Consider the following 22,666-nt stretch of genomic DNA (forward strand, 5'->3'; position numbering starts at 1 on the left):
TTGGGAGGGAGGTATGGAAAGGTTACAGCGTTGTTGCTTATTCTCTCACTTTGTTTGGCAGTTCTCTCAAGCATATTTTAGAAGAGTTTAGATTTCCGTTGTGAAATCCAAAATATGCAAGAGCAATCAAAGAGAGAGCATGGTGGCTAGAGCCAGAAGTTCTAACTTGGCAGTAGCTTGATACAACAGTGGTATCTTTTGTATGCTTTAGTATTGAAATGCATTTATAGCTTTTTAATAGCTTCTGAAGAGGAGGGAGCGAGAATAGTTTTGGTCACGGCAGTAGGCCTTGACAGATTCCTATGAATCAACTCCTTTGTAACCTGATGTTATGGAAGAAATTTTAGGAATTTCCTTTTATTCACTATATTGCTTTCTAGGTAGAGCTGAGAAACCTCAGCTCCAGGTAGGGCTTCCAGGTAAAATGATTTCCCCGCTGGTGGGCGGCACATAAACATGCATAGGATCCATATTGTCTCTATATGCATGGGGGTATAATCATGTCCCCCTCCCCAGTTCATGCAGAGGCATATTGATCTTGTGCCCATTTTCCTGGAAATGCATTAGGAGCATTCGACTTGGAAGTGCATTGGGGGCAGCACAGGGTGAATGTGGGTGTGTAGTCCAGGCAAACCCTGCCCTGTTATGCATCACGCAATGTGAACCACTTCCTTTTGGAGGATTTGGTGGGGAACAGCCTAGAATGGAAGAGCCAAGAGCCTGTGCTAAGCCTCTATGTAAACTGTCCAAACTGTTGCTTATGATAGCAATCAGGTGAAGGCCACTGCCTTGCATCTGGAATAGGGCTGAATGCATGAGGCCATTGACCCAGCAGCTTTAGCCAATGGAGAAAAATATTGGGACCTGCTTGAAAAATATGATGGACCTTGAACATTTCTCTCTAGAAATGTTCTAGGTCCTTCAGGACTACTTTATTGTAACTTCCAGAAGAAGTATACTACGGAATTGCCTGGAGGACTTAGAAAAATTCTCATGAAGGCATATTTTTGTTGGATGCAGGCACATGAAACTATGGGTGCCTGCTTTGCAGGTATGGGGTAGAACTGTAGTCATCATAAACAGCAGAAGAGTTCGACACATTCTCTTTGACTAATCCTTCTCCTAAACCTACTTTCTTCTCCCCGAACCCCTCTCCTAGATTGGTTGACTGCCACTGATGGCATGTTGAGGCCCACTGAGCAGCGGTGGAGTCGGTGTGTGACCGCAAGAGGCCTGCTCTGACAGCTGGGCACACAACAATATGGGCCAGTGCGTCACCAAGTGCAAGAATCCCTCATCGACCCTGGGCAGCAAAAATGGCGATCGAGAGTCAAGCAGCAAGACTCACGGCAAGCGCAGCACAATCCACAAGGAGGAGCACAGCACTGGCAGCGGGAAATCGTCTGGTGACATCCTGGTTAATGGGACTAAGAAGATGGAGGCAGCTGTAGAATCCAGTCAGCTTCCTTCTTCCTCCGGGGATTCCAAAAAAGAACCTGTTTCCGGCACGGAGGAGTCCTCTCTCCACAGGACCGAGGAATTATTTAGGAGATACAAAGATGAGCGAGAAGATGCCATATTAGAGGAAGGCATGGAGCGTTTTTGCAATGACCTCTGTGTTGATCCCACCGAATTCAAAGTGCTAGTCCTGGCGTGGAAATTCCAAGCAGCTACCATGTGCAAATTCACAAGGTTAGTAGTGTGTATACTATTTGGAGATTCTTGTTTGTTAGATGCACCTGTATCACTTTGGATATGGTGTATGTTTTTGAACCACGAGCTAAGAAAATTTAGAACAATAAACAAGGCGATGACCTTTCTCTCCAGTACAGAAGACATTTGTAGATTGCTTTTAATGTGTAGGAGGCATTCACAAGCAGTATGCCATTTCTACCAATAGAAATGATACTGTACACATCACCATCTTAGAATCCTACTGTTTTGTCTTGAATCCATTGCTCTAGCCAAGCTCACTCTGGAATGATGCAGATTTCCAAGAAGTCTGTGAAGTTGGACATTTCCCAAAATATTTCTCTTAGAAAAATGTTCTAATGTACTCAGTTGGGACCTGAATCTTCAAAGCTGCTTTTCCCAACATATGATAGAAAAATAAATGAAGTACACTTCAAGTGGTTTGAATATTATATTCAAGCAAATTTGAGGCTTTTCTCTGGTGAAAAAGAATGTTGCTGTCCTCTTCCCTTCTGCTGATCACAGTGGGGTATCTGTGAAATCTATTATCCACAGTCAGGGGTACTTGTGGGGTACTGGAGGGTGGGCAAGAAGGAGGAAGTGAGGAGGGCAGGCTGTTTATTTGACCCATCAGACAAGAGAAAGACAGGTGGAATGAGGAAGAATGCAAGAATGCATACCACCTTAATTTTAATGTTTTTAGTCTAATTTTTAAGAGTTTGAGTTTATTATGTTGTACATGTGTGCATGGTATTATGTTATGTTTATTTAATTTTCTGTTTATAAACTTTATTTAAGTCTGTTTACCCATTGTTTGACTTGTTACATGCTCTTTTTGGCATTGAATGATTGCCACTATGTTGTTCCCGCTAGAAACCGCCCTGAGTCCCCCCCGGGGAGATAGGGCAGGTTATAAATAAAGTATTTATTATTTTTTATTATTATATGAGAGAAATCAACAACTAAGAGAGGAGAGAAGATGCGGAGACTGTGATTGGAAAGAGAACTGGGCACGCTATCTTCCCCGCTCCATAACACTTGGAAATTGTATATACAGTAGAGTCTCACTTATCCAACACTCGCTTATCCAACGTTCTGAATTATCCAACACATTTTTGTAGTCAATGTTTTCAATACATTGAGATATTTTGGTGCTAAATTCGTAAATACAGTAATTACTAAATAGCATTACTGCGTATTGAACTACTTTTTCTGTCAAATTTGTTGTTAAACATGATGTTTTGGTGTTTAATTTGTAAAATCATAACCTAATTTGATGTGTAATAGGCTTTTTCTTAATCCCTCCTTATTATCCAACATATTCGTTTATCCAACGTTCTGCTGGCCCGTTTATGTTGGATAAGTGAGACTCTACTGTATTAGAATATAAGTAATTGTATTGGAATTGTAAACATTTTAAAGACTGATTCATGTTTTACATTTATGTCTTTTGCTTTACCTTTTACTGCAAAAAATAAGGACATTCAATATAACTAACATACGCTTTCTGGGGTGAGGGAAGTTAATTATGGCTTTGCCACTGTCCAACCTTCTTGGCGGTATTGAGTTCAGTTGCTAATGTTACAAAAATGCGTCTTCAAAAATAGGAATTGTTCTGTCCTGTGTTACCGGCAATGAGACATACTCAGACTCTCTTGGGATTTTTCTATTTTGCTTTAAAAATAAAAGCCAGCACCCCCCTTTTCTTTCTGACTGTATGCAGCCACAGTAGCGTTTGGGGAAAGGGGAGTGGACAGTTAATGTGCTTGCTGCTTATTTGAAAGACAATAGTGTAACTGGCCTCACTTTCTTTCTTTTAACAGGACAGAGTTCTTTGAGGGCTGCAAAGCAATAAATGCAGACAGCATTGATGGGATTTGTGCCCGGTTCCCCAGCCTCTTAAATGACGCCAAGCAAGAGGATAAGTTCAAGGATCTCTACCGTTTCACTTTCCAGTTTGGCCTGGACTCCGAGGAGGGGCAGAGGTCGCTGCATCGGGAAATAGCCATTGCTCTCTGGAGACTGGTCTTCACGCAGAACAAGCCCCCCATCTTGGACCAGTGGTTACACTTCTTGAACGAGAACCCCTCAGGGATCAAGGGAATCTCCCGGGACACGTGGAACATGTTCCTCAATTTTACTCAGGTCATTGGGCCGGACCTTAGCAATTACAGCGAGGACGAGGCTTGGCCCAGTCTCTTTGACACCTTTGTGGAGTGGGAAATGGAGCAGCGGAGGAAGGAAGGCGACACCAAATGCGCGGCAGCTTCACAGACAGCGAATCTGTTTGCGGACCACTGTCCTTAGCGCCCTTTGAACTCAACAGCGACCTGCTGCGACCTGTTAATCTTTCATGACCTGTAAGCTCTGGACTCCTCTGGAATTTACAGACGCTCCAGATTTTTCTACTTTCCACCTTTCTCTGCCTTGTATTTTGAAAGGGCTCTAAAATGCTGTATCCATATTTTAGGCACTTTCTTTCAAATTTGGGGTTATTCCTGTTTCTTCTTTTCCTGAAATGTTTGACCCTGGCTGCAAGTTCAATGATTTTTGTTTTTCTAAAAAATGATTTGAGATTTGGTATCATCATTACGTCTTGATGTTGGTTACACAACCTTTTTTTTAAAAGAAAGAATTTGTCTTTGGTTAAATTAACATTGCTAAATTATCCAGTGCCAGATTGAAATTCTGCAAAGTTACATCTTTTTTTAAAAAAAGTTTTCAGGGCAGGTCTATACTGTGTGTAGTGCTGTTTACATTGTTGCATTTTTTTTTAAAGATTGTGATAATTTTAAAGTTTATACCATGAATGAATAACAGTGTTAACTGTTAACTACAAAATGCATTTAATTCCCAGGTAAAGAAGAATTTGAAAGCCAATGAAAGCAGCAGTGTTTTTTTGAGTGTATGTGTGGCATGGGCAGGTTTTTTAATAGATAAAAAACATTTTTATTTGAAATAATATACTGTACCTGCCAGTCTAAGATCCTTAATAACTTTTTTGATTTTATGGCAAAGTCACAGAAGCTGCAAGATTTGATTTGGGAAGGGGTGTTTTCTTTCCAGGACACTGGAATAGGACGCTCCCAAAGTTTGTTGTTTTCAACCCTCTTTTAAATAAGAAAACTACTGGCAAAGTGTTCAGTATTACTGGGTTGCTGTGAGCTTTCTGGGCTGTATGGTCAGATAAATTCTGGGCTGTATGTTCCAGATAAATTCTCTCCTGATGTTTCACCCACATTTATGGCACGCATCCTCAGAGGTTGTGAGATTTGTTGGAAACCAGGCAAGTGGGGCTTATATATCTGTGGAATGCCCAGGACAAACCTCACAATCTGGAAAAGGTTGCAGCCTGGGGACATATCTGTAGGCGTTGTTGCCATGTTATGGGGACCTACGGCTGTTGTGTTGTGACTGCGACGTGGGGAACATGCAAGCCTTTAGTGTTGGAGAAGAACCCCGAAGAGAAGCCTCTTGTCCATGGCATTCTTTCTTTCTCCTGAAGGAATTTCCAAGGGTCCCCCTGAATAGGATCAATTGGGTTGTTTTGTCAGGACAAAGTCATCTGAATCGCTAGTAAAACCTGAATCCAGTTGAAAATACTTGAAACACATCCCTTTACACCTGCCCTTTTCAATGCTACCAGAGGTGCTGTTTTGTAAGTGTGGCTTTGTGTTTGAAGGGCCCCTGCTCTTGAATCCAGATAGGAAATCCTTTATTGTTACAACTACATGTGCGTTTTGTTTAACTTCATCTGTTGATTTTAATTACAGAGGAAGTTTCGTGCCTAAAAGGCGGGGGAGTCTCCTGTTTTAGTGTGGCGAAACCAGCCTCAGAGGCGCTGAACCCCCTCCAGCTTCATCTTGCCACATATTTAACCGCCTGCTTGAAGGTTTGGCCCAGAGGCAAACAAGCCTTGGTTATTAAACACATGATGAACGACAGTAATTCGGTGTTTGGGGCTCTTTGTGTAGAGAAGTGCTAGCAAGCCATGTTGGCAGTGGGTCCAGATCAATGGGAAGGGAAAGTGGCCTTTTAGCTGGCAGTCTGAACTGATCATCCCACTTGAACATGGCAGGAAGATAGCATTTTGAGTTTTATTTCAGAACATAGCAGCAAGGAGACTATTGCAAACTTCACAGAATCCAGTTTATCCACAGATTGTATACAAAACCATAATTTTGGCTCCCAAACTTGCCCTTGATTTATACAATATGTATTTACCATTGATTCAGTAAGTCAACTCAGAACCTATAAATGCATTTGGGACACTGTTTGAGTGCCAACATAGCTTGGTCCAAAGTGCCATCTTAAATGTCCCAATTCCAATAGGTTGTGACAAGCTTCCTTGTGGCAAGTCATTGTATATGTGATGGCCAACTTTTACATAAGTATCTTCCTTGAAGAGAGAGAAGAAAAAAACAGCAAAAAGAGGTGGTTGTGGGGAGAGGAATCTAGCAGTACCATTACAACTTAACTGATCTATGTTGGCGTAAGCTTTCCTGGATAGCAATCCACTTTTTCAGATGCCCTGAAGAGAATGTCCTTAAGGGGGAAATTAGCTCAGCCTGCCCTGCCAAAGCATCTACGTTAAAAAGAGAGAAAAGGAAACAGCACCACACATTTTGTTGCATTCACTTCATATTAGTCTGTGGCTTCCATTTCTTAATACATAAATTCAGCTTCCAGAGCTTGCCGTTGCCATCCGTCCCAGTTTCTTTTATAAACAAGATTAATGTCTTCAACGTTGTCCAAAACAAAAGCCTAATTGAGGCCGGGGGGGGGGGGGGGGGGCATGCCAACTTAGCCTTGGAGCGTATCTCTTTCCGTCTCGCTCTTTTGGCTGCCGCCTTTGCACATGTCCAGGGCTGGGTGCGCCTCGGGCTGTGACCAGACAGGGAGCCTGGTTGAGCAACTCTTCTTCCAAATGCACAACAGTTGTTCTTTTCTTTGGTATGATATAGCCTTCCCTTTGCCCTGCTGCTCCTCCACTTCTAAAACCTCAGACTTTGGGAAATAAATAACACTTGTGGAATTTGTGGAGCAATAAGAAAGAAGCAGGGATCTTCCTTGAATTGTGGAAGAAAATGGTTGCCTTGATGGGAATGCATTACTCCAGGTGTAATGTCAGGCCAACTTCATATCACATCTAGTTTCATGGCTGAATGGGAAGCTGGATTTAGGTCCTTCTTATTTTGAACTGAGACCCAGAATCACAGAATGGAAGGCATGACAAGCGTCATTTAGTCCAACCCTATTCTACTTAAAGACTTCAAAAGATAGGAATCCACCATTCTCAGAGGCAATTTGTTAAGCAGTTCTTACAAAAACCTCTCTTGTCTTTCATTGGTATGACCAATGGGTGTGAAAAATCCTTGCCTTCAATTTTGTTGAATTCACTGGAGCCTTTTTTTTTTTACTGTGAGGATATTTGGTCCTCAGCCGCTCTGAGTCACCTCAGGGAGATAGGACGGGATATAAATAAAGTATTATTATTATTACTGAATTTTATCTTGCAGAATCCTTAGATAACTATGTCATTCAAGGGATTTCGGCAGGAAGAGCTTGTGATATCATTGGATACAAGGGAGTCAGTCCTCAACTGGTGTTCTATCTACCAAACTGCTAAATGTACCTGAATGCTGCTGAACACAACATGTTGGTCAGTTTTAAAAAGAATGGAGAATGTTGTGGTTTTGACCCCTTTCAAAACTTCCCAACAGTATTTGGCTCTAAACACACTTAGGAAAGAATCCTTTACGGGGTTGACCACTGGATTGATATTTTTAAATGGTTTAATATCTTCATATAATTAAAAATATTTGAAACATGATAGGGTTTCACAAAACTTGCCATGTTTTTCCAAGTGTCAGCACCAGGCACAAGAGCTAAGAAGTGGATTTTCTTCTTTGATGCCCAGCAGGGCAAAGCCCGGGTGAGATTCAGAAGGCCTGGAGGGAAAGAAATAAACATATGCATAACTTTTCTTCAAAGGATATGCCAGTTGTGAAGATTCTGATGGTGAAAGAAAGAAATGAGTGTGCCTTATAATCAAGTTACGCTGAACTACTGAATGCCACAGGGTTCCACCACTACTTAGTTCCTTCATCTGAAATATAGGCTACTGCAACTGTAGGCAGGATTAATCCAAGCAGTGACATCGGTCACCATGTTTCCATCTGCACCAACTACGCATGGATAAGTGCAAACAGGACAGACTAGTTAAGAGTTAAAATTAACCTTCATCCCCACTATTAATCTATATGAGTGCAATGGATGTACTGGCATGATTTCAGTTGCTAAAAGAGAACTGGAAAACCCAGACTGCAATAATTTTTGCTTGTAACCTCTGGCTTTTTTGTAGCAAAAGAACTACGTACTTGGAAGCAACGTGCCCTCAACGCCTTCAGATCAAAGGATGGAAGCGAAGGCAATTAGAAAGGCCTGCCGTGCCTTACCCCTTGCGCCCAGGTTTCCCCCATGGCTGGTGAAGCGAATGCAGTGGCTGCATGCGGAGTTTACGCAAAACAGGAGAGAAGACCTTCAGCAACTGCTACGGCCTGTTAAAAGGATTATGGCACGCACACGAAGGTGCAGCCACAGACTCTTTAAACGCACATGGCATGCGCCGGAGAACAATAACCAAGCCAGTCTAGTCTCTGGGGTCCTCTTCTCCCCCCTTTAAGCCCTTGAAAAATAAAAGGAGGCCTGGAGCCACATATCCCTTGCATCGAGAAGATACAGAAAAGCCGTAAAGCTTCTCACAATACCATTGAGCGGATTGTCTGCAGCTGTAAGTGTGAGTTAAGAGCAGCTCCGGAGATGCCAGACAGCTCAACTGATATGAACGCGATCGTATTTGAGGGCTTAATGCAGGCAATGTAGGAAGATTCTATGTTGCCCATTAGAAGGAAAAAGTATCAGGGCAAGAAATGTGGGATCCCTTTGACCCCTCTTTCTGCAGCTTACACTAAAAAGGGGTGTTTGAAGCTTCCTGTTTATACCTCCCCCTTTCACTTTTTGTTACTCCTATGGGGTAAAGTTTAGGGCTTTTCTTACTATGTAAGACCATGTATTAGGAATTTAAAACATGTGGACAAAGGGATACAGAGATCGTCAGCTCAAAACGCAGCTAGGGTCATAGGACAAAAATGGCAATTCTTTTCAGAAACCTTAATGGTTCTGAATGTTTAGTGGACAAGCAGAAGGCTTCCTGCACAATTCCTACACACTTCTTTCTTCTAAGCAGAGTCTCTAATGGTGGCCTTATTGATGTATGAATGCGTTGGACCCTCTCCTGCTCCATTAGCAATCAATTCCTGATCAATACTGGAAAAGCTTTTATCTGTTTCCGTCAACTGGATGTTGCCATGACCTTTCCTGAGAGAGCGACATGTCAAATGGGGCCAAGGTTCATGCTGACCCCATCTGATATGTCCATAAGCAGACTCACTTGATAGCCCAACAGCCCAGTTTGCTTCCTGTTTGCAATTTCACAAGGCAGACAACCAGCATCTTTATTATTATATTTTACCTGTTTGAGCCCGGCAATAGAACGATGCAGAGTGTGTGATTTGGCAAGTGCTGGAAAAACTTTTTGATTTTGCGATCCAATGCTTTCATTTGTTTTTGAACTTCTTGCTCCTGTGTGGGTATAACACAAAGACAAATCAGGAGGGAAAAAGCAATCTAGAATACAGTCTGAAGCATTGGAGATACAGCAACCTCACTGGCCTTTAGACATCAATATGAAACAATTTTGGGCTACAATTCCCCAAATTCTTAATGAGGCCATGTTGGTTTCTGAGAGCTGGAACCTGAAATGGATCAAAGATATTCCAGATGATCCAGTGTTCTACTTCTTAAACTGTGGGTCCTTTAGTTCAATGTTGCAAAAGGGACACAGAAAGAACTTCTTCGAAGACAAATACAGTCTGGCATCCCCTGGGCGACATTTCTTATAAACGGCTAATCTTTCCAACCCAAAAGCATTTCATTATGTACATTTTGACACATAATGATGATGATGATGATGATGTTGCCAAAAAAACTGGAAAAGGAACCTAGACATTTACTGTATGGTACATGAATTGGTTAACAAAAATGTGTAGTTTTTACAGCAGACTTTGCAGAAAATGCTTCAGCTGTACTTCATAACAAATCAGGCTGATTTTCCTTTTTATTAGTAAATATTAGATTTTTATTCCTGCAGTCTGGGAAACTTCCTTGGGTGGAAAAGTGTGGGAAAAGTGTAAGAAACCCTGATGTAGTGAACTACAGAGGGATAGGGGATGCCCGTCATAAACCTCACCAGGGCAAAGGGCGGCTCCACTTCCTGCAGACAAGCCTCAGGGTGTGACGATGGTTCTGCCAACTGGCTGCCCTCTGCACTGATCTTCGATGCCCACTGATGCAAGTGGGGAGGGGTCAGGGCCCACCGGCCCCGGAGGTCACTGCCTTGGGCCCCGTGCTCCTCTATGGCTGTTAGCGCATTGGCAGCACTTTGTGGCGTCTTGAATTCTAAGGAGGAACAAAACAAACAAATGGCTTGCAAACTGCTTCCTCCACAGCATTCAAACAAAAAGCAAAACTAGCCTTCTGATCAGAAACAGTGCTTCACTTCTTGCTTCATGTTCTTGTTTGTGCCCACAGGATTTACAAAGTGTTACTGCTTTTGTGTTTGGCTTTCCTTGCATTTTGCACCTCTTGCTCATGCTGTACTTACTCAGAAAACAGTAATTTCGACTTCTGCCTGTCCTGGGATCCCTTGGCAGAAAAACAGAAGCTAAGTCTTTCAAATATCCCAACTCTTGCTGCAGATCTGCCTCCCGCTGAGTCTTCCTCAGTCCTGCCAAGTAAATGACACCTTCATTGTCGGAATCTTTTTCCAGCTCTTTCAGAAGCATCTCACAATCCAAGGTGCTCTCTGTGATGGGTCTCTGAACCTGGAGGCATCAAGCAGAAACAGTCCACTTCCAGGCATCTACATACAGAGCAGCTTTCTCAGAGTCCATCCCATCAGAGGTTGAGAGGGAAGCTACAAGTTCCAACAGGACACTTGCAGATTGGAAAGCAGGACACGAAGTCCCTGGGAGGCACTGAAAAGAGGAGGATGTACAGGTTTACCTCCGTTCATGAAGCAGACATTACTTTTTAAATAGAAAATGAATACCAGAGGCAGAAATAGCATGGAAGGGGCATGAATAAGAAGAGAAAGTCAACATGTTTCAGTGAATGTCTTATTCAAAGTGAAGACAGGCACATGTGAAATGAAATACCCAGGTCAAGTAAGTGTTGGATATGTAAACAACATTAATTTTTAAAATTCTAGAGTCTTACCTTGACTAGAGAGCCACCAATTTCTTCCCCATTTAGTCTCTCCACAGCAAGCTGAGCAGCTTCTTGGACTTCATACTGGATACAGATATGTGGCTTTGGAAAAAAAAAAGGTTGCTTTGTTCAGGAAATTGTAGTCCCAAAAGTAACTTTTCTATGTTCTGGGGAAGGCAGCAATACAATGCTCTGAAGCTCAAAATGAAGGAAGAAAATAGAAAGATGCTGAGGGTCTTGCAGAGTTTACTTTTGTCCAGCTGTTTACCTCCGATGTGTCTGGAACGATCCTTATTGACTGAATGTGGCCGTACTTCTTAAAGATTTTCTTCAAAGGCTTCAGACATATGTCTTTACCAAATGGGCCTGCATAGATTGTCAGCAGGTTGGCCAGCTTGGTCCGCATCTAAGGAAGGAAATACAGAGGGTGGAAGAGGGAAGCTTTTTGTTGTGGCTGCTTTTTAAAAACCAACCAAGCAACTCATCCCATTGGGCCCCAGAAATCCTTTCTGGCCTTCAGTGAATCACCTAGAGATCTACTTGGAGGTCCCAAACTATCTTCTATCCACCAGAAATATATGGTAGCATAGATGCTACCATATATTTCTCACATAATTGGAAGGGACTGTAAGGGTCATCTAGTCCAAACTCTGGCCATGCAAGATTACAGAAGTATAGAATAAGCATTCCTAATTTGGAAATCTGAAATGGTTGCCATCATATGCTTTCACTTGGAGAGAGACATGAGGTGGGAGAGAGATGTGAGAATCTATGAAACAGCAAGAAAATCCATAAAATGGCAGGAGTGATGGATACCCAAGATATTTCATTATGTATGTGCAAATATTCCAAATCTGAAAACAGATTTGAACAGATGACCAAGCATGCAGAAGGAAAACATACAGTAGTAATGGGAGGTTTCAGCTATTCTGATATTTGTTGGAAACAAACTTTGCTAAGAATATAAAGTCCAACCAATTCCCCACTTGCCTTTTAGATCAATTTTAGATCTGACCCTGGCCAACACAGTTTACCTTTGAACTTACTTTTGCAACGAGGTCAGATGTATCCTGCCTTGAACCCAGACCAAACTGAATCACACTGAAGGAGGATGTGGGAACCTCTTCCAGGGCTCTCTGGAGAATCTAACAACATTAAACAAGAGACATCCAAGCTCAGGTATTGCTGTATCCTTCAACTGAACATCAGGATCCTTGGAAAACTAGAGTCAACATGGGGTTGTAAGGAGGCTTGGAACAACAACTAGGTCGAAATCCAGAAGCCAGTGATGCAGATACACTGGATTTTCTCCTTGACCTGGAAGATTTTTGAAGGCTTTGAGATCAGGAAGAAGCAATGGACAGCCAGGGAAGGAAGAGTCATTGTAGAGCTAAAGATAAGTTTTACTGTGCAAAGCCTTCACATACAGGCGTCTTTCTGGAAGATTTACTGATGGTTTGGTTCAGGACATGGGGCCAAATGTTGTCCACACCCATGGAGCACAGGTCGGGAACCACTGCCCTAGAGTTGCCCTCCCCTTCCAAATACCTCCAGGGAAACTGGCCTCTGGTCCCTGTGCAGCTCCTCACTCCCCGCCTGGATGGCTGTAGGGCAGTGGGAGGCAGCTTTGTGCCATCCTACTATTTGGGGCTGCAGCTCCCACCAGTACCATGAGGGTCAGGGGTTGACTCTCAGGGGCACTGCAAGTATTTACTTCCCTAAATGAGCTCTTTGTGATTTCTTTAAGTGCCAAGGCTGTGTGCCTCTCAGGTTCCTCAGGATAGGAAAATCATGAAGCCTTGGAGGGATGTATGAAACTCACTTGTTTATTTTGAGGCCCTGTTTGAGTCTGACCGTTGTTGGAAGCTGCTTCAGCCCATCCTCCAAGAAGCAATGTTTTCTGACCAACAGAATGCAAAATGTCAAGAAGGCTAGAAACAAAAAGGAAAGTGGAAGCACTTTGAAAAAGAACTAAACCCAATGCTGTATTTAACACTGATTGTGTTGGCAAATACATTCTGTAGCTAGAAGATAGGTTTTTATATGGGACATCTTATTTGCAGAGCATTTTTCCATAGACTCTGCCAGGATGTTTCAGAGCTTGGGGAGGTGTTATATAGAAAGACATTGCAGGAGGTTTGGATAATAAGCCTTTTGCCCACAAGAACTCAGAATTACAAAGACTTTTTACCTTTGGGTGGGTTTCTGGGCCCCATTTTGGGGGTTTGGCAAGGCACAGCTCAGCTTCTCTCCTATCTTCCTTGTCTCAAGCAACTGGGCTTCCAGGTTCATCTCGGCTACCTGCCAGGAAATCAATAGATGTTACCAGAACATTCTTCTCTCTGCATTCAATCAAGTTGCAGAGTCAGCATTCTGCTGGGAAAATGCTCAGGTTCCCTACAATTAGTACACGGAGACATGCTGCCCCAAACATCGGGAGTTAGCACAGAGCCATCTTAAGTGGTTATTGCAGTGTTTGGAAATGTTACTACAATGTTTTGAGCTTAAAAAACCCCATAATTGTAATTGAAATGTAGTCCCGGAATTGTAAAAGCCCTGGTGGCAGAAATTTTCTTGAAAGTGTAGCCTAAAAAAACTATTTTCCAAGTTCTGCCATAATGATCATAACCCTCCCTATACTGAACTATTCTATTTTTCCTCTGTGTCTCCACCTTCAAACTCTCTCTGCCCTGCCTCCATTGGGCCAAACTTTAGATTGTGAGCGTCATGAGGTAGAAGCTTGATATCAACTTGTCCCTCTGCAAACCTTCACTGGCTCTGCATAAACAGATAGATAGGTAAGGAAAAGGCCTATTTACTTTACATGTAAGACACGTAAAAAAAAGCAATGTCACATGCCTTTCTGGGTCCCTGATTAATGAAATACTGGGCCAATTCCAGCGCACACAGAGCATCTTCTGTTGGATCATGGCCTGTTCCATCCATGCGTTGAATGTCTTTCCTATAAAGGAGAGAAACAAAACACACAAAGGTCGGTCCTTGGTAGATGAACTTTGCAATATTTTTGTAGAATAGCATGGCGTGAAAAAAAATCCCCTGCCAATTGCAGGGATGACTTCCTTCTGTATTTTCAGTATTATCCAGACACAGTTGTGGGGGTTGTCATGATCCTAGTTCAGTAAGCATAGGATTGCAGATGTAATCACTTGGGAAAAACATTGCTCAGAAGAATTGCTTTCATGGCACGTTATTTCCAACTTCTTTTTATTTAAGTATTGATTTGGGTCACAAAATAATTTCAGAGAAAAAAACCAGTCTTACCCTAAAACAGCTTCTGCTAAGAATTTGAGCTTGAACTTTTTGTTCCGTTTCCTGGCAAAAAGAACAGAGGTGTCTATAACATTTGGATGCACCATCTGGAAGAGGTGAAAAGGACATTAGGAAAAGGTTTTTTTAAAAGGTATTTACTTGCAGGCTGTGATTTTAAGGCTGTAAACTGGTTTAGTCTAAGGGTCTTTCTTGGTTCCTTTAGGAATGGTGGTTGCAAAGATAACTCTTTTAACACTGGAAGGATGGGAGTAACTTCACCTAATTCCTAAAAAGTATTCTTGGTATTGGGTTGCTTTCTGGACTATATGGCCATGTTCCAGAGGCATTCTCTCCTGACACTTTGCCCACATCTATGGCAGGCATCCTCAGAGATTGTGAAGTCTGTTGGAAACTAGGCAAGTGGGATTTATATATCTGTGGAATGTCCAGGGTGGGAGAAAGAACTATTGTTTGTTTGAGGCAAGTGTGAATGCTGCAATTGATCACCTTGATTAGCATTGAATAGCCTTGCAGCTTCAAAGCTTGGCTGCTTCCTGCCTGGGGGAAACCACTCTAACAACCACCATGTCAGACTATACAGAGAAGCCAATGAAATCCACAAGCATGTGGACAATTTCAACAGAAAAGAGGAAACCATGAAAATGAACAAAATCTGGCTACTGGTACTTAAAAAAACTGTAAAATCAGGACAGTAAATAAAGAACAACACTCAAAAACAGGGGAATTCCAGACAAGAAACAATCTGGGTCAGCCAACACCTCCCGACAAAGGATTACACTAGGCAGGAATCAGACAAGCTTTGAAGCTGAAAGGCTATTCAAGCTAATCAAGGTGATTAATTGCAACATTCACACTTGCCTCAAACAGACAAGAGTTCTATCTCCCACCCTGGACATTCCACAGATATATAAATCCCACTTGACTAGTTTTTAACAGACCCCACAACCTCTGAGGATGGCTGTCATAGATGTGGGCAAAGCGTCAGGAGAGAATGCTTCTCGAACATGGCCACACAGCCGGGAAAACTCACAGCAACCCAGTGATTCCGGCCATGAAAGCCTTCGACAACATATTCTTGGTACATGTACAGCATCCAACCAGTCCAAATTATTTTGTCACAAGAAGGAGAAAATCCCACAATACCTCTTGGAGTAAAAATACAAATTAAATAACCATAAATTCACTATTCTTTTGAGACACCTCAGGTTTGCTGCATGAGGAGTGACCCCATTTTGCCAGATGGGAAGGCCAACATTTGTAGATCAAAAAAGCAGGATACCAATAATGAAAACAACAACAACAAGTGGAAACAATTAACAAGTGGTACCCAAGCCAAGCTCTAGTCATTCCATAATACTGCTTGAGTTTCATATACTTTTTTAAAAAACACTGCTGACTCTTAGTTTTGTTACGTGATGCTTCTAGTAATCCTTTATTGATTTATGGTTTGCATTTTATATTTTAAATGCTTTGCCCTCTGCCCAGATTTATTTGCTGCCCGGTAGTTTAAAAGTACAACCAATCAATAAACCTGACCTGCTGCCAACAAGGCAGGAAATGGAGAGCAAGAGAGCCCCTCTCTGAAGCCACAGCCCCACATTTCTATTTTGCTCCCGCTATCCTTTGGGTGAGAGGCTCAGTCCCTTGAGACAGAAGCGCCACTAAATGGATCAACTCACTTCTAGGGCTCGGAGGTCAAAATTCAAGGAGTGGCCCACTAAAACCGCATCAGCAGGGAGCAGATTCTTTAATTGGTTCTGGATGTCAGAGAGGGTCGTCACGACTGGGAGAAGCAGCTTCTCGGTGATGCCAGAGTAGCTTCAAAACAGAACAGATCATTCAGGGATTTCAGAAATCAAGTATTTTAAAGACTGGGTAATGCTAGCGAAGTCAGAACTGGCAGGAAGCAGACAGGCTTTGAATCTGCAAGGCCATTAAATGCTAATCAAGGTGATCAATTGTAACATTCACACTTGCCTCAAACAGACAAGAGTTCTTTCTCCCAACCTGGGATTTCCACAGATATATAAACACCACTTGACTAGTTTCCAACAGACCTCACAATTTCCGAGGATGCTTGCCCTAGATGTGGGCAAAGCGTCAGGAGAGAATGCTTCTGGAACATGGCCATACAGCCCAGGAAGCTCAGAGCAACCCAGTGATTCCGGCCATGAAAGCCTCCGATAACACATTTTGAGTATAGCATAAGACTTGCTATTTGTATAAAGTTTAAAGCCAGCAGGGAGTTTAAAACCCACTCACCCCTGTGTTATATGTTGATGGGCTCTAAGAACAGGAGAGCACATTTTGAGGGTATAAGCGCTCTTGAAACTCTTCTGAACTCAGGCATTGTCTGAGTGCTTTTTTTCAAAGAACACGTGTAGAAGTAAAATACCTGGTGAGATAATTTATTATTGGTAATTTGGGTTTGACGAGTTCATCCAAAATGCACTGGCCACTGGCATCCACCACTGAGATTCGCGTGAGTTCGGACCCCTTTTCAGTGAGACACTGAGGATGAAATGGTAGAAACAGAGAAAGGTTCAAGTGAGGAAATATCAAGCCGGGCATTTTTCACCAACCTCTCACCTGCAGCATCCAAGTATCTCATCCTATATGGTAGCAACAAATCTATATACATTGATCATGTGCACAGGGCTTGTTTTTATTCATCATTTATAGCATTTATAGCCAACTTTACAACTTGTAAGGCTCACAAAATGCCTTCTATTTTTTGAAAACATAGAGGATAAGACAAGCCCTGCTCCCATGCTTGCAATCTACACAAACCAAGGTGTGGCAAGCCTAAGAGAGAGGAGAGGAGAGATGGGAAATAAATAAAATAATAATGATGATGTAGAAAGTAATGTGAAAGCTTTTGTGTGACATCCCCCTTTTTAACGTACCATTTCGCAGTCCAGTCCGAAGAGGGGGCTGCTGTCTGTTACAGGACCCTTGCAGGGAGTGCGAACGAAACAGACACAGTCATCGTGCCCTGGAAGAGAAAAGAAAACATAGCGCGAGAGCCATTGTGGCTGAAGGGCTCAGAAACTCATTCCCTTGCCTGCAACATCCCACGGTTTACCAATCATCCTGAGCACTCTTTTTTCTACCCTAATTCAGAAAACACAGCATTTCATGCTCAAAACAAGAGTGTGAACTCTGGGCTAGAGCTGAGCTTTTCATTTCTTTGTTTCAACAGAGCTGTTACAGCCATTTTGTTAAAACTATTATCTATTATAAATAATACAGCAATGTGTCTTTCACCTCGGCAATGGAACCAACTGTCCATATAGATGATGGGATTTCCTTTCTCAGAATGTCTTCAAAATGTGTCTGGAGAGCTACCTGCTGGGGATGTTTAGTTGTAGAGACTACAGTGAGCAGGGAGTTGGACTTTGTCACTCCTGAGACCCCTTCAAACTATGATTGTATGATTCTGTAGTTTGTATTAAGCCTCGCTCTTAGCCTACTCTGATACAGATAATCAGAAAAGTCATATACTGCCCTTTGTACCCTTTGCAGCCTTTCCATTCACAAATCATGAGGATTTGCAGATTAATCTTCACCAACTATAAGGAAATCTACCTTCTATGGGGTAATTATGAAGACGCATCTCCTTCGGTGTTAAAATGTAATTGGAGAGCCCACGGCATTCATTTCCATATTTCTGAATCACAGGATCTTTCTCCAACTCTGAAATCCAAAAAGGAATTATTGTGAACATTTCTACTATATGTTGTTGAAGATTTTCATGGCTGGAATCACTGGGTTGCTGTGAGTTTTCCGGGCTGTATGGACATGTTCCAGAAGCATTCTCTCCTGGCATTTCGCCCACGTCATGGCAAGCATCCTCAGAGGTTGTGAAGGCGTCCAGAGAGAATGCTTTTGGAACATGGCCATACAGCCCGGAAAACTCGCAGCAACCCATTTCCACTATAGTTTTCTCCCAGAATCTTTTCTACCCATCATGGAAGAACTGAGAAGGATAAATGGAGAATAAAGGCAGGAAAACAATAGTTTGGAATACTTTCTTTTCACTACAGCTCTCCAAATTCCTCAGAGGACATAGCTACACTGAAAGGGGATTTGGAAATGGGAAAAAAGGAACTGTTAAATAAAAAGGAATGACTTCTTGATTCTTAGGGAAGCCTGTTATATATCTTCAGGAACACAAATGAAAAAGTCCTGCTTTTATTAGCAGATACTAATATGATATTATAATATGTTTTCAGGCATTCAAGGGTGCATAAATTATATTTAAAAACACACAATAAATATAATATTAATATTACCTAGGCTGCTGATTTGCCGATGGTTCTTTATACCTGCTCCACAAAGTCTTTCCATAAAATCACCTGATGCAGGTGGTAGCGAAAAATGCTATTAAAAGACACAGGACGCGTGTGTGACAGTTGAAGAAATATGGCAATACATATAATTAAAAATACAAAATAATCTTATGTGCAGACCCAACTAGAGCAATTATACTGAATCTTTGGGGTTTACATAAGGACTGGGCTACCAACTGATTTATTCAACCTTGGCTGGGTCTACAAATAGAACTCAGCCTAGAATATTTATATTATCCTTGAAATATATGGCAGGTTAGGCTATACAGGGAAAGTGTAGAAAAACAAAGTCTTTGGCACACATCTAAAATTACCACATGCCCAATTTCAGGTGGAAAAGAATTCTGCACAGTAGGAGCCACAATATCCTGCTCCGAATAACTATGTTGCGGAATTTCCAGAGCAGGGCTTTTCCAGATGACTTTGAGGGTTGAAAGTATCTATAAGGTAGTCTCTCATGTGGATGTAGCCTCCCACAACTCAACAAGAAGTGCAATGACACCACTACATTCATTAGCATTACATATGGATGGAGGGATCTCCCTCCTACCAGTATTACTAATTCAGATCAGATCACAGAAAGAAACTTACATGTCTGAACATCCTCCTCAGAAACTTGAACTGTAAGTAGAACAGATAGAAATGGAGCTGACTCACTTCGCGTAAAACCACGACTGACACACCAGACAGACGCCTGCGATGATGAATTCGGCACCAACTGCACCACAGATTGAAAGAAAACATATTTATTTAACAAAAGTACAATGCCCGGGACCAGAAATATTTTAAGATTTTGGATATACATATATATAATGAGGTATCTTGGAGATGGACTCAAATCTAAATTTGAAATTCATTTATGTTGCACATACTCCTCGTACACACAATTTTAAAAATATATTTTGCACAAAGCAAAGTTTATACAAACTATCAGAAATAACAGAAGTCACTATCTTGGCCATCCATGTGGATAATCTTTATTTTTGGACTTTTTTTAAGAAGCCTTACATGACAAAAACAGAGGGTCTACCTGGACTGTGTTGCTCCGTGTTGTTTTCCTAACGCAGCATATTTGAGGAATTCATACAGTTGGTCATAGCTGATTTTGCACTCTCCCCCAAACAATGCATCAGACAAATGAGGTTTCTTTGCCTGAGAAATAAGACACAACAAGCTCAGAGTTGTTTACACAGATTGTTTTAAAAATTGGAGCCATTGTAGCAAGTAATGAAATCCAGAAAGGGACAAGACACAAAGGCACCATGAGCAATGGAAAGAAAGAGAGACAGACAGGCAGCAAATGTGCCAGATTTTAGTTATACATAAGTTAACACTACTTGGAATCCTTTGCAGAGAAGGTTAAAGACTTTGTAAAATAACAACTCCCATGATTCAACTGCACTGAGTCATGGCAAAACTGGATTAATGCTGTAGTGTGAATACAAAGGATGCAACACTGCAGGAAACATGGAAAAAATAATCCTTCAAAGGATCAAAATCTATGATGTGGAAAGTATACATAGTCACTTTGCTCAGGGTTATAGCTTTCACCTCTTTCTCATTCTCAGCAAACTTCCTCTTCCTTTTAATCTTCTGGGGCTCTTCTTCATTCTCATTATCTTCACACTGTCTTTTGCTTTTAACTACTTGAGTTTCTGGAGCCATTATGTTTGTAAATATTGTTTAAAGTGGGTCAACTGGTAAAGAAAATAAAAGGAAAGGAAAGGTCAGAAAAGAAAAGAAAATCATATAAACAAACAATATTTCTGCTCCATAATAGTTGGGGTGCATCTAGTTCAGTGGTCCTCAACCTGTGGGCCCCCAGATGTTTTGGCCTTCAACTCCCAGAAATCCTAACAGCTGGTAAACTGGCTGGGATTTCTGGGAGTTGTAGGACAATACATCTGGGGACCCACAGGTTGAGAACCACTGACCTATACGATAGAATGAATAGTTTGACACCATTTTAAATGCTATGGCTCGGTGGAATCTTGGGAGTTGTAGTTTGACAAGTTCTGTAACCTCACCAAATTTCAGCTTTCAGGATCCAATAGCATTGAGCCAGGGCAGTTAAAATGGTGTCAAATCGCATTAATTCTGTAGTGTAGATGCACCCCTTAGCATCCTGATCAGCGTGTTCAGTCTGACTTAGGATGTTTTGTTTATTTGTAATAGCTTCAATGTTTCATTCTATATTAATATTAGCATGTATTTTTAGGTTTTACACTCTGTATTGTATTGTTAGTGTTCACTGCTTTAGATCTCTTTTTAGTGAGTTATAGTGGGATAGAAATAATAATAATACTTAAATGTTAGAAAAGCTTTAAAGACATGGCTGTGTGCCCAAGCACTTAACGAATAAACATCTAAGTCGATTGGGCAGTGAATTTTGCCAATTTTTGTGAGCCGCCCTGAGTCCCCTTGGGGTGAGAAGGTGAAAAGGGCAGGGTATAAATGCTGTAAATAAATAAGTAAACATTAGTTTGAATAATAATAATAAAGATATTTAGGATTGTCCCATTAAAGCAACATACGGCAGATACCAACTCTCCTAGGCTTCAGGAAAGCCTTAAAGACATGGTTGTGCACACAAGATTTTAATGAATGAGAACATGGACTTTACATGACCTGTACCAAGACTTATGTTGAGGATTCTGGATGAATGGATTTTAATCTAAAAGTTTATATAATGTGATTTTATTTCATAATGGTATCTGCTTTTATATGAATTGTTGTTTTGTACACTGTTTTTAGGCAATGAATTTTTGCACATTCATTGTAAGCCGCCTTGAGTCCCCCCCCCCCCCCCCCCCGGAAGAAAGGCAGGGTAAAAATGATGTAAATAAATAAATAAGGGTTATTTTTCATTGTAATTTTCCAAAGCATGCTAGTCTCCCAAGGCTGGCTATATATACATATATATAAATGTAATAGTACTAATCTTCTATGGTAAAAGGTTTTCCCCTGACATTAAGTCTAGTTGTGACCGACTCTGGGGGTTGGTGCTCATCTCCATTTCTAAGCCGAAGAGCCGGCGTTGCCCGTAGACACCTCCAAGGTCATGTGGCCATTGGCATGACTGCATGGAGCGACGTTACCTTCCCGCCGGAGCGGTACCTATTGATCTACTCATATTGGCATGTTTTTGAACTGCTAGGTTGGCAGGAGCTGGGGCTGACAGCGGGCGCTCATTCCGCTCCCGGGATCTGAACCTGAGACCTTTCGGTCTGCAAGTTCAGCAGCTCAGCGTTTTAACACACTGCGCCACCACCACTAATCTTCTATACACATAATAAAAGTGAAAATATGTGTGTGTGTGGCCCAACATTAACAAACATGAAGTACTGATAGTGTTTCTCGGGGTTAACCTGGCATGATGGGAGTTGTAGTTCACCTACAACCTTGTGAATTTGTACAAAGTTTCAATCCCTCTCTTCCTCTGAAGACTGGGAAAAGAGAAGACACGTGTGAACGGGTTTACACGTGTACGGGTCCCCCTCCCACCCCCTTGAACACGCATGGGCAAAGTTGGGCTCTCCCTCCAGGTGTTTTGGACTGCAACTCCCACCATTCCTAACCGCCTCAGGCCCCTTCGCTTAAGCGGCTGAGGGGGAAAAGGAAAGGGCCTGAGGCGGTTAGGAATGGTGGGAGTTGCAATCCAAAACACCCGGAGGGCCCAACTTTGCCCATGCCTGCCCTGAAGGAAACCTTTCCGAGCTTGTCTGCCCCGAAACACAGAAAAAGCCCCCTCGAAATAACACACCGGTCTCGGGCCTCACCTCCTCCCGCTTGCTGCTTCCTTCCCTCAAGAAGAGCCTCATCGAAAAGGCACCTTGTTCGGCAATCGACGCGTTGAGCCTGAGAGAAGCGATTGAGGCAAGGCTTCGGAGAAAGAGGGAGAGAAAGGGGCGTGTCCTAAAGAGCAAAGTGTGGATGACAGACCTCGGTAGCCGAGCTGCCGATGACATCGATAAAGGGGGCGTGGCTGGCCGCTTGCAAGC

General features: G+C 42.1%; 2 protein-coding genes across 6 annotated transcripts in view; one reads left to right on the forward strand and one right to left on the reverse strand.

Moving 5' to 3' along the window:
- dcun1d3 (defective in cullin neddylation 1 domain containing 3) overlaps positions 1-5,640 on the forward strand; it is a 24,696-nt gene extending 19,056 nt beyond the window's left edge. For both annotated transcript variants that reach the window (XM_003226704.3, XM_008119618.3), the window contains exons 4-5: positions 1,160-1,692; positions 3,516-5,640. In XM_003226704.3, coding sequence (XP_003226752.1) covers positions 1,262-1,692; positions 3,516-3,999 — 915 coding nt within the window. In that variant the 5' untranslated portion in view covers positions 1,160-1,261 and the 3' untranslated portion in view covers positions 4,000-5,640. The remainder of the gene's footprint in view (positions 1-1,159; positions 1,693-3,515) is intronic.
- A 179-nt stretch (positions 5,641-5,819) lies between these two features.
- rexo5 (RNA exonuclease 5) lies at positions 5,820-22,600 on the reverse strand. Of its 4 annotated transcripts, none has more exons than XM_062964254.1 (20): positions 22,445-22,600; positions 20,217-20,362; positions 19,696-19,817; positions 19,257-19,383; positions 18,609-18,696; positions 17,902-18,009; positions 17,220-17,308; positions 16,709-16,824; positions 15,993-16,131; positions 14,305-14,399; positions 13,882-13,984; positions 13,214-13,323; positions 12,845-12,953; positions 12,069-12,167; positions 11,291-11,428; positions 11,032-11,124; positions 10,418-10,637; positions 10,004-10,212; positions 9,227-9,336; positions 5,820-7,643 (listed from the first exon to the last, which is right to left on the reverse strand). In XM_062964254.1, the coding sequence occupies exons 2-20, from the start codon at positions 20,328-20,330 to the stop codon at positions 7,562-7,564; spliced, it is 2,271 nt and encodes a 756-aa protein (XP_062820324.1). In that variant the 5' UTR covers positions 20,331-20,362; positions 22,445-22,600; the 3' UTR covers positions 5,820-7,561. The 4 variants fall into 4 exon arrangements, with proteins under 4 accessions (XP_062820324.1, XP_062820326.1, XP_062820325.1 ...); XM_062964256.1 differs by having other exon boundaries at positions 13,214-13,319; positions 13,878-13,984; XM_062964255.1 differs by having other exon boundaries at positions 22,429-22,552.
- Between the last annotated feature and the right edge of the window lie 66 nt (positions 22,601-22,666).

The sequence above is a fragment of the Anolis carolinensis genome, unplaced genomic scaffold (genome assembly GCF_035594765.1).
Source record: "Anolis carolinensis isolate JA03-04 unplaced genomic scaffold, rAnoCar3.1.pri scaffold_13, whole genome shotgun sequence".
Classification (NCBI taxonomy): domain Eukaryota; kingdom Metazoa; phylum Chordata; class Lepidosauria; order Squamata; family Dactyloidae; genus Anolis; species Anolis carolinensis.

Excerpts from the sequence above, each read along its gene's own strand:
- rexo5 (XM_062964254.1), bottom strand. The coding sequence starts at position 20,330 with ATGGCTCCAGAAACTCAAGTAGTTAAAAGCAAAAGACAGTGTGAAGAT. Across the intron at positions 19,384-19,695 it reads CACGGAGCAACACAGTCCAG|TTGGTGCCGAATTCATCATC; the intron begins GTAGACCCTCTG and ends TCTGTGGTGCAG. Across the intron at positions 13,985-14,304 it reads TTAGCAGAAGCTGTTTTAGG|GAAAGACATTCAACGCATGG; the intron begins GTAAGACTGGTT and ends TCTCCTTTATAG.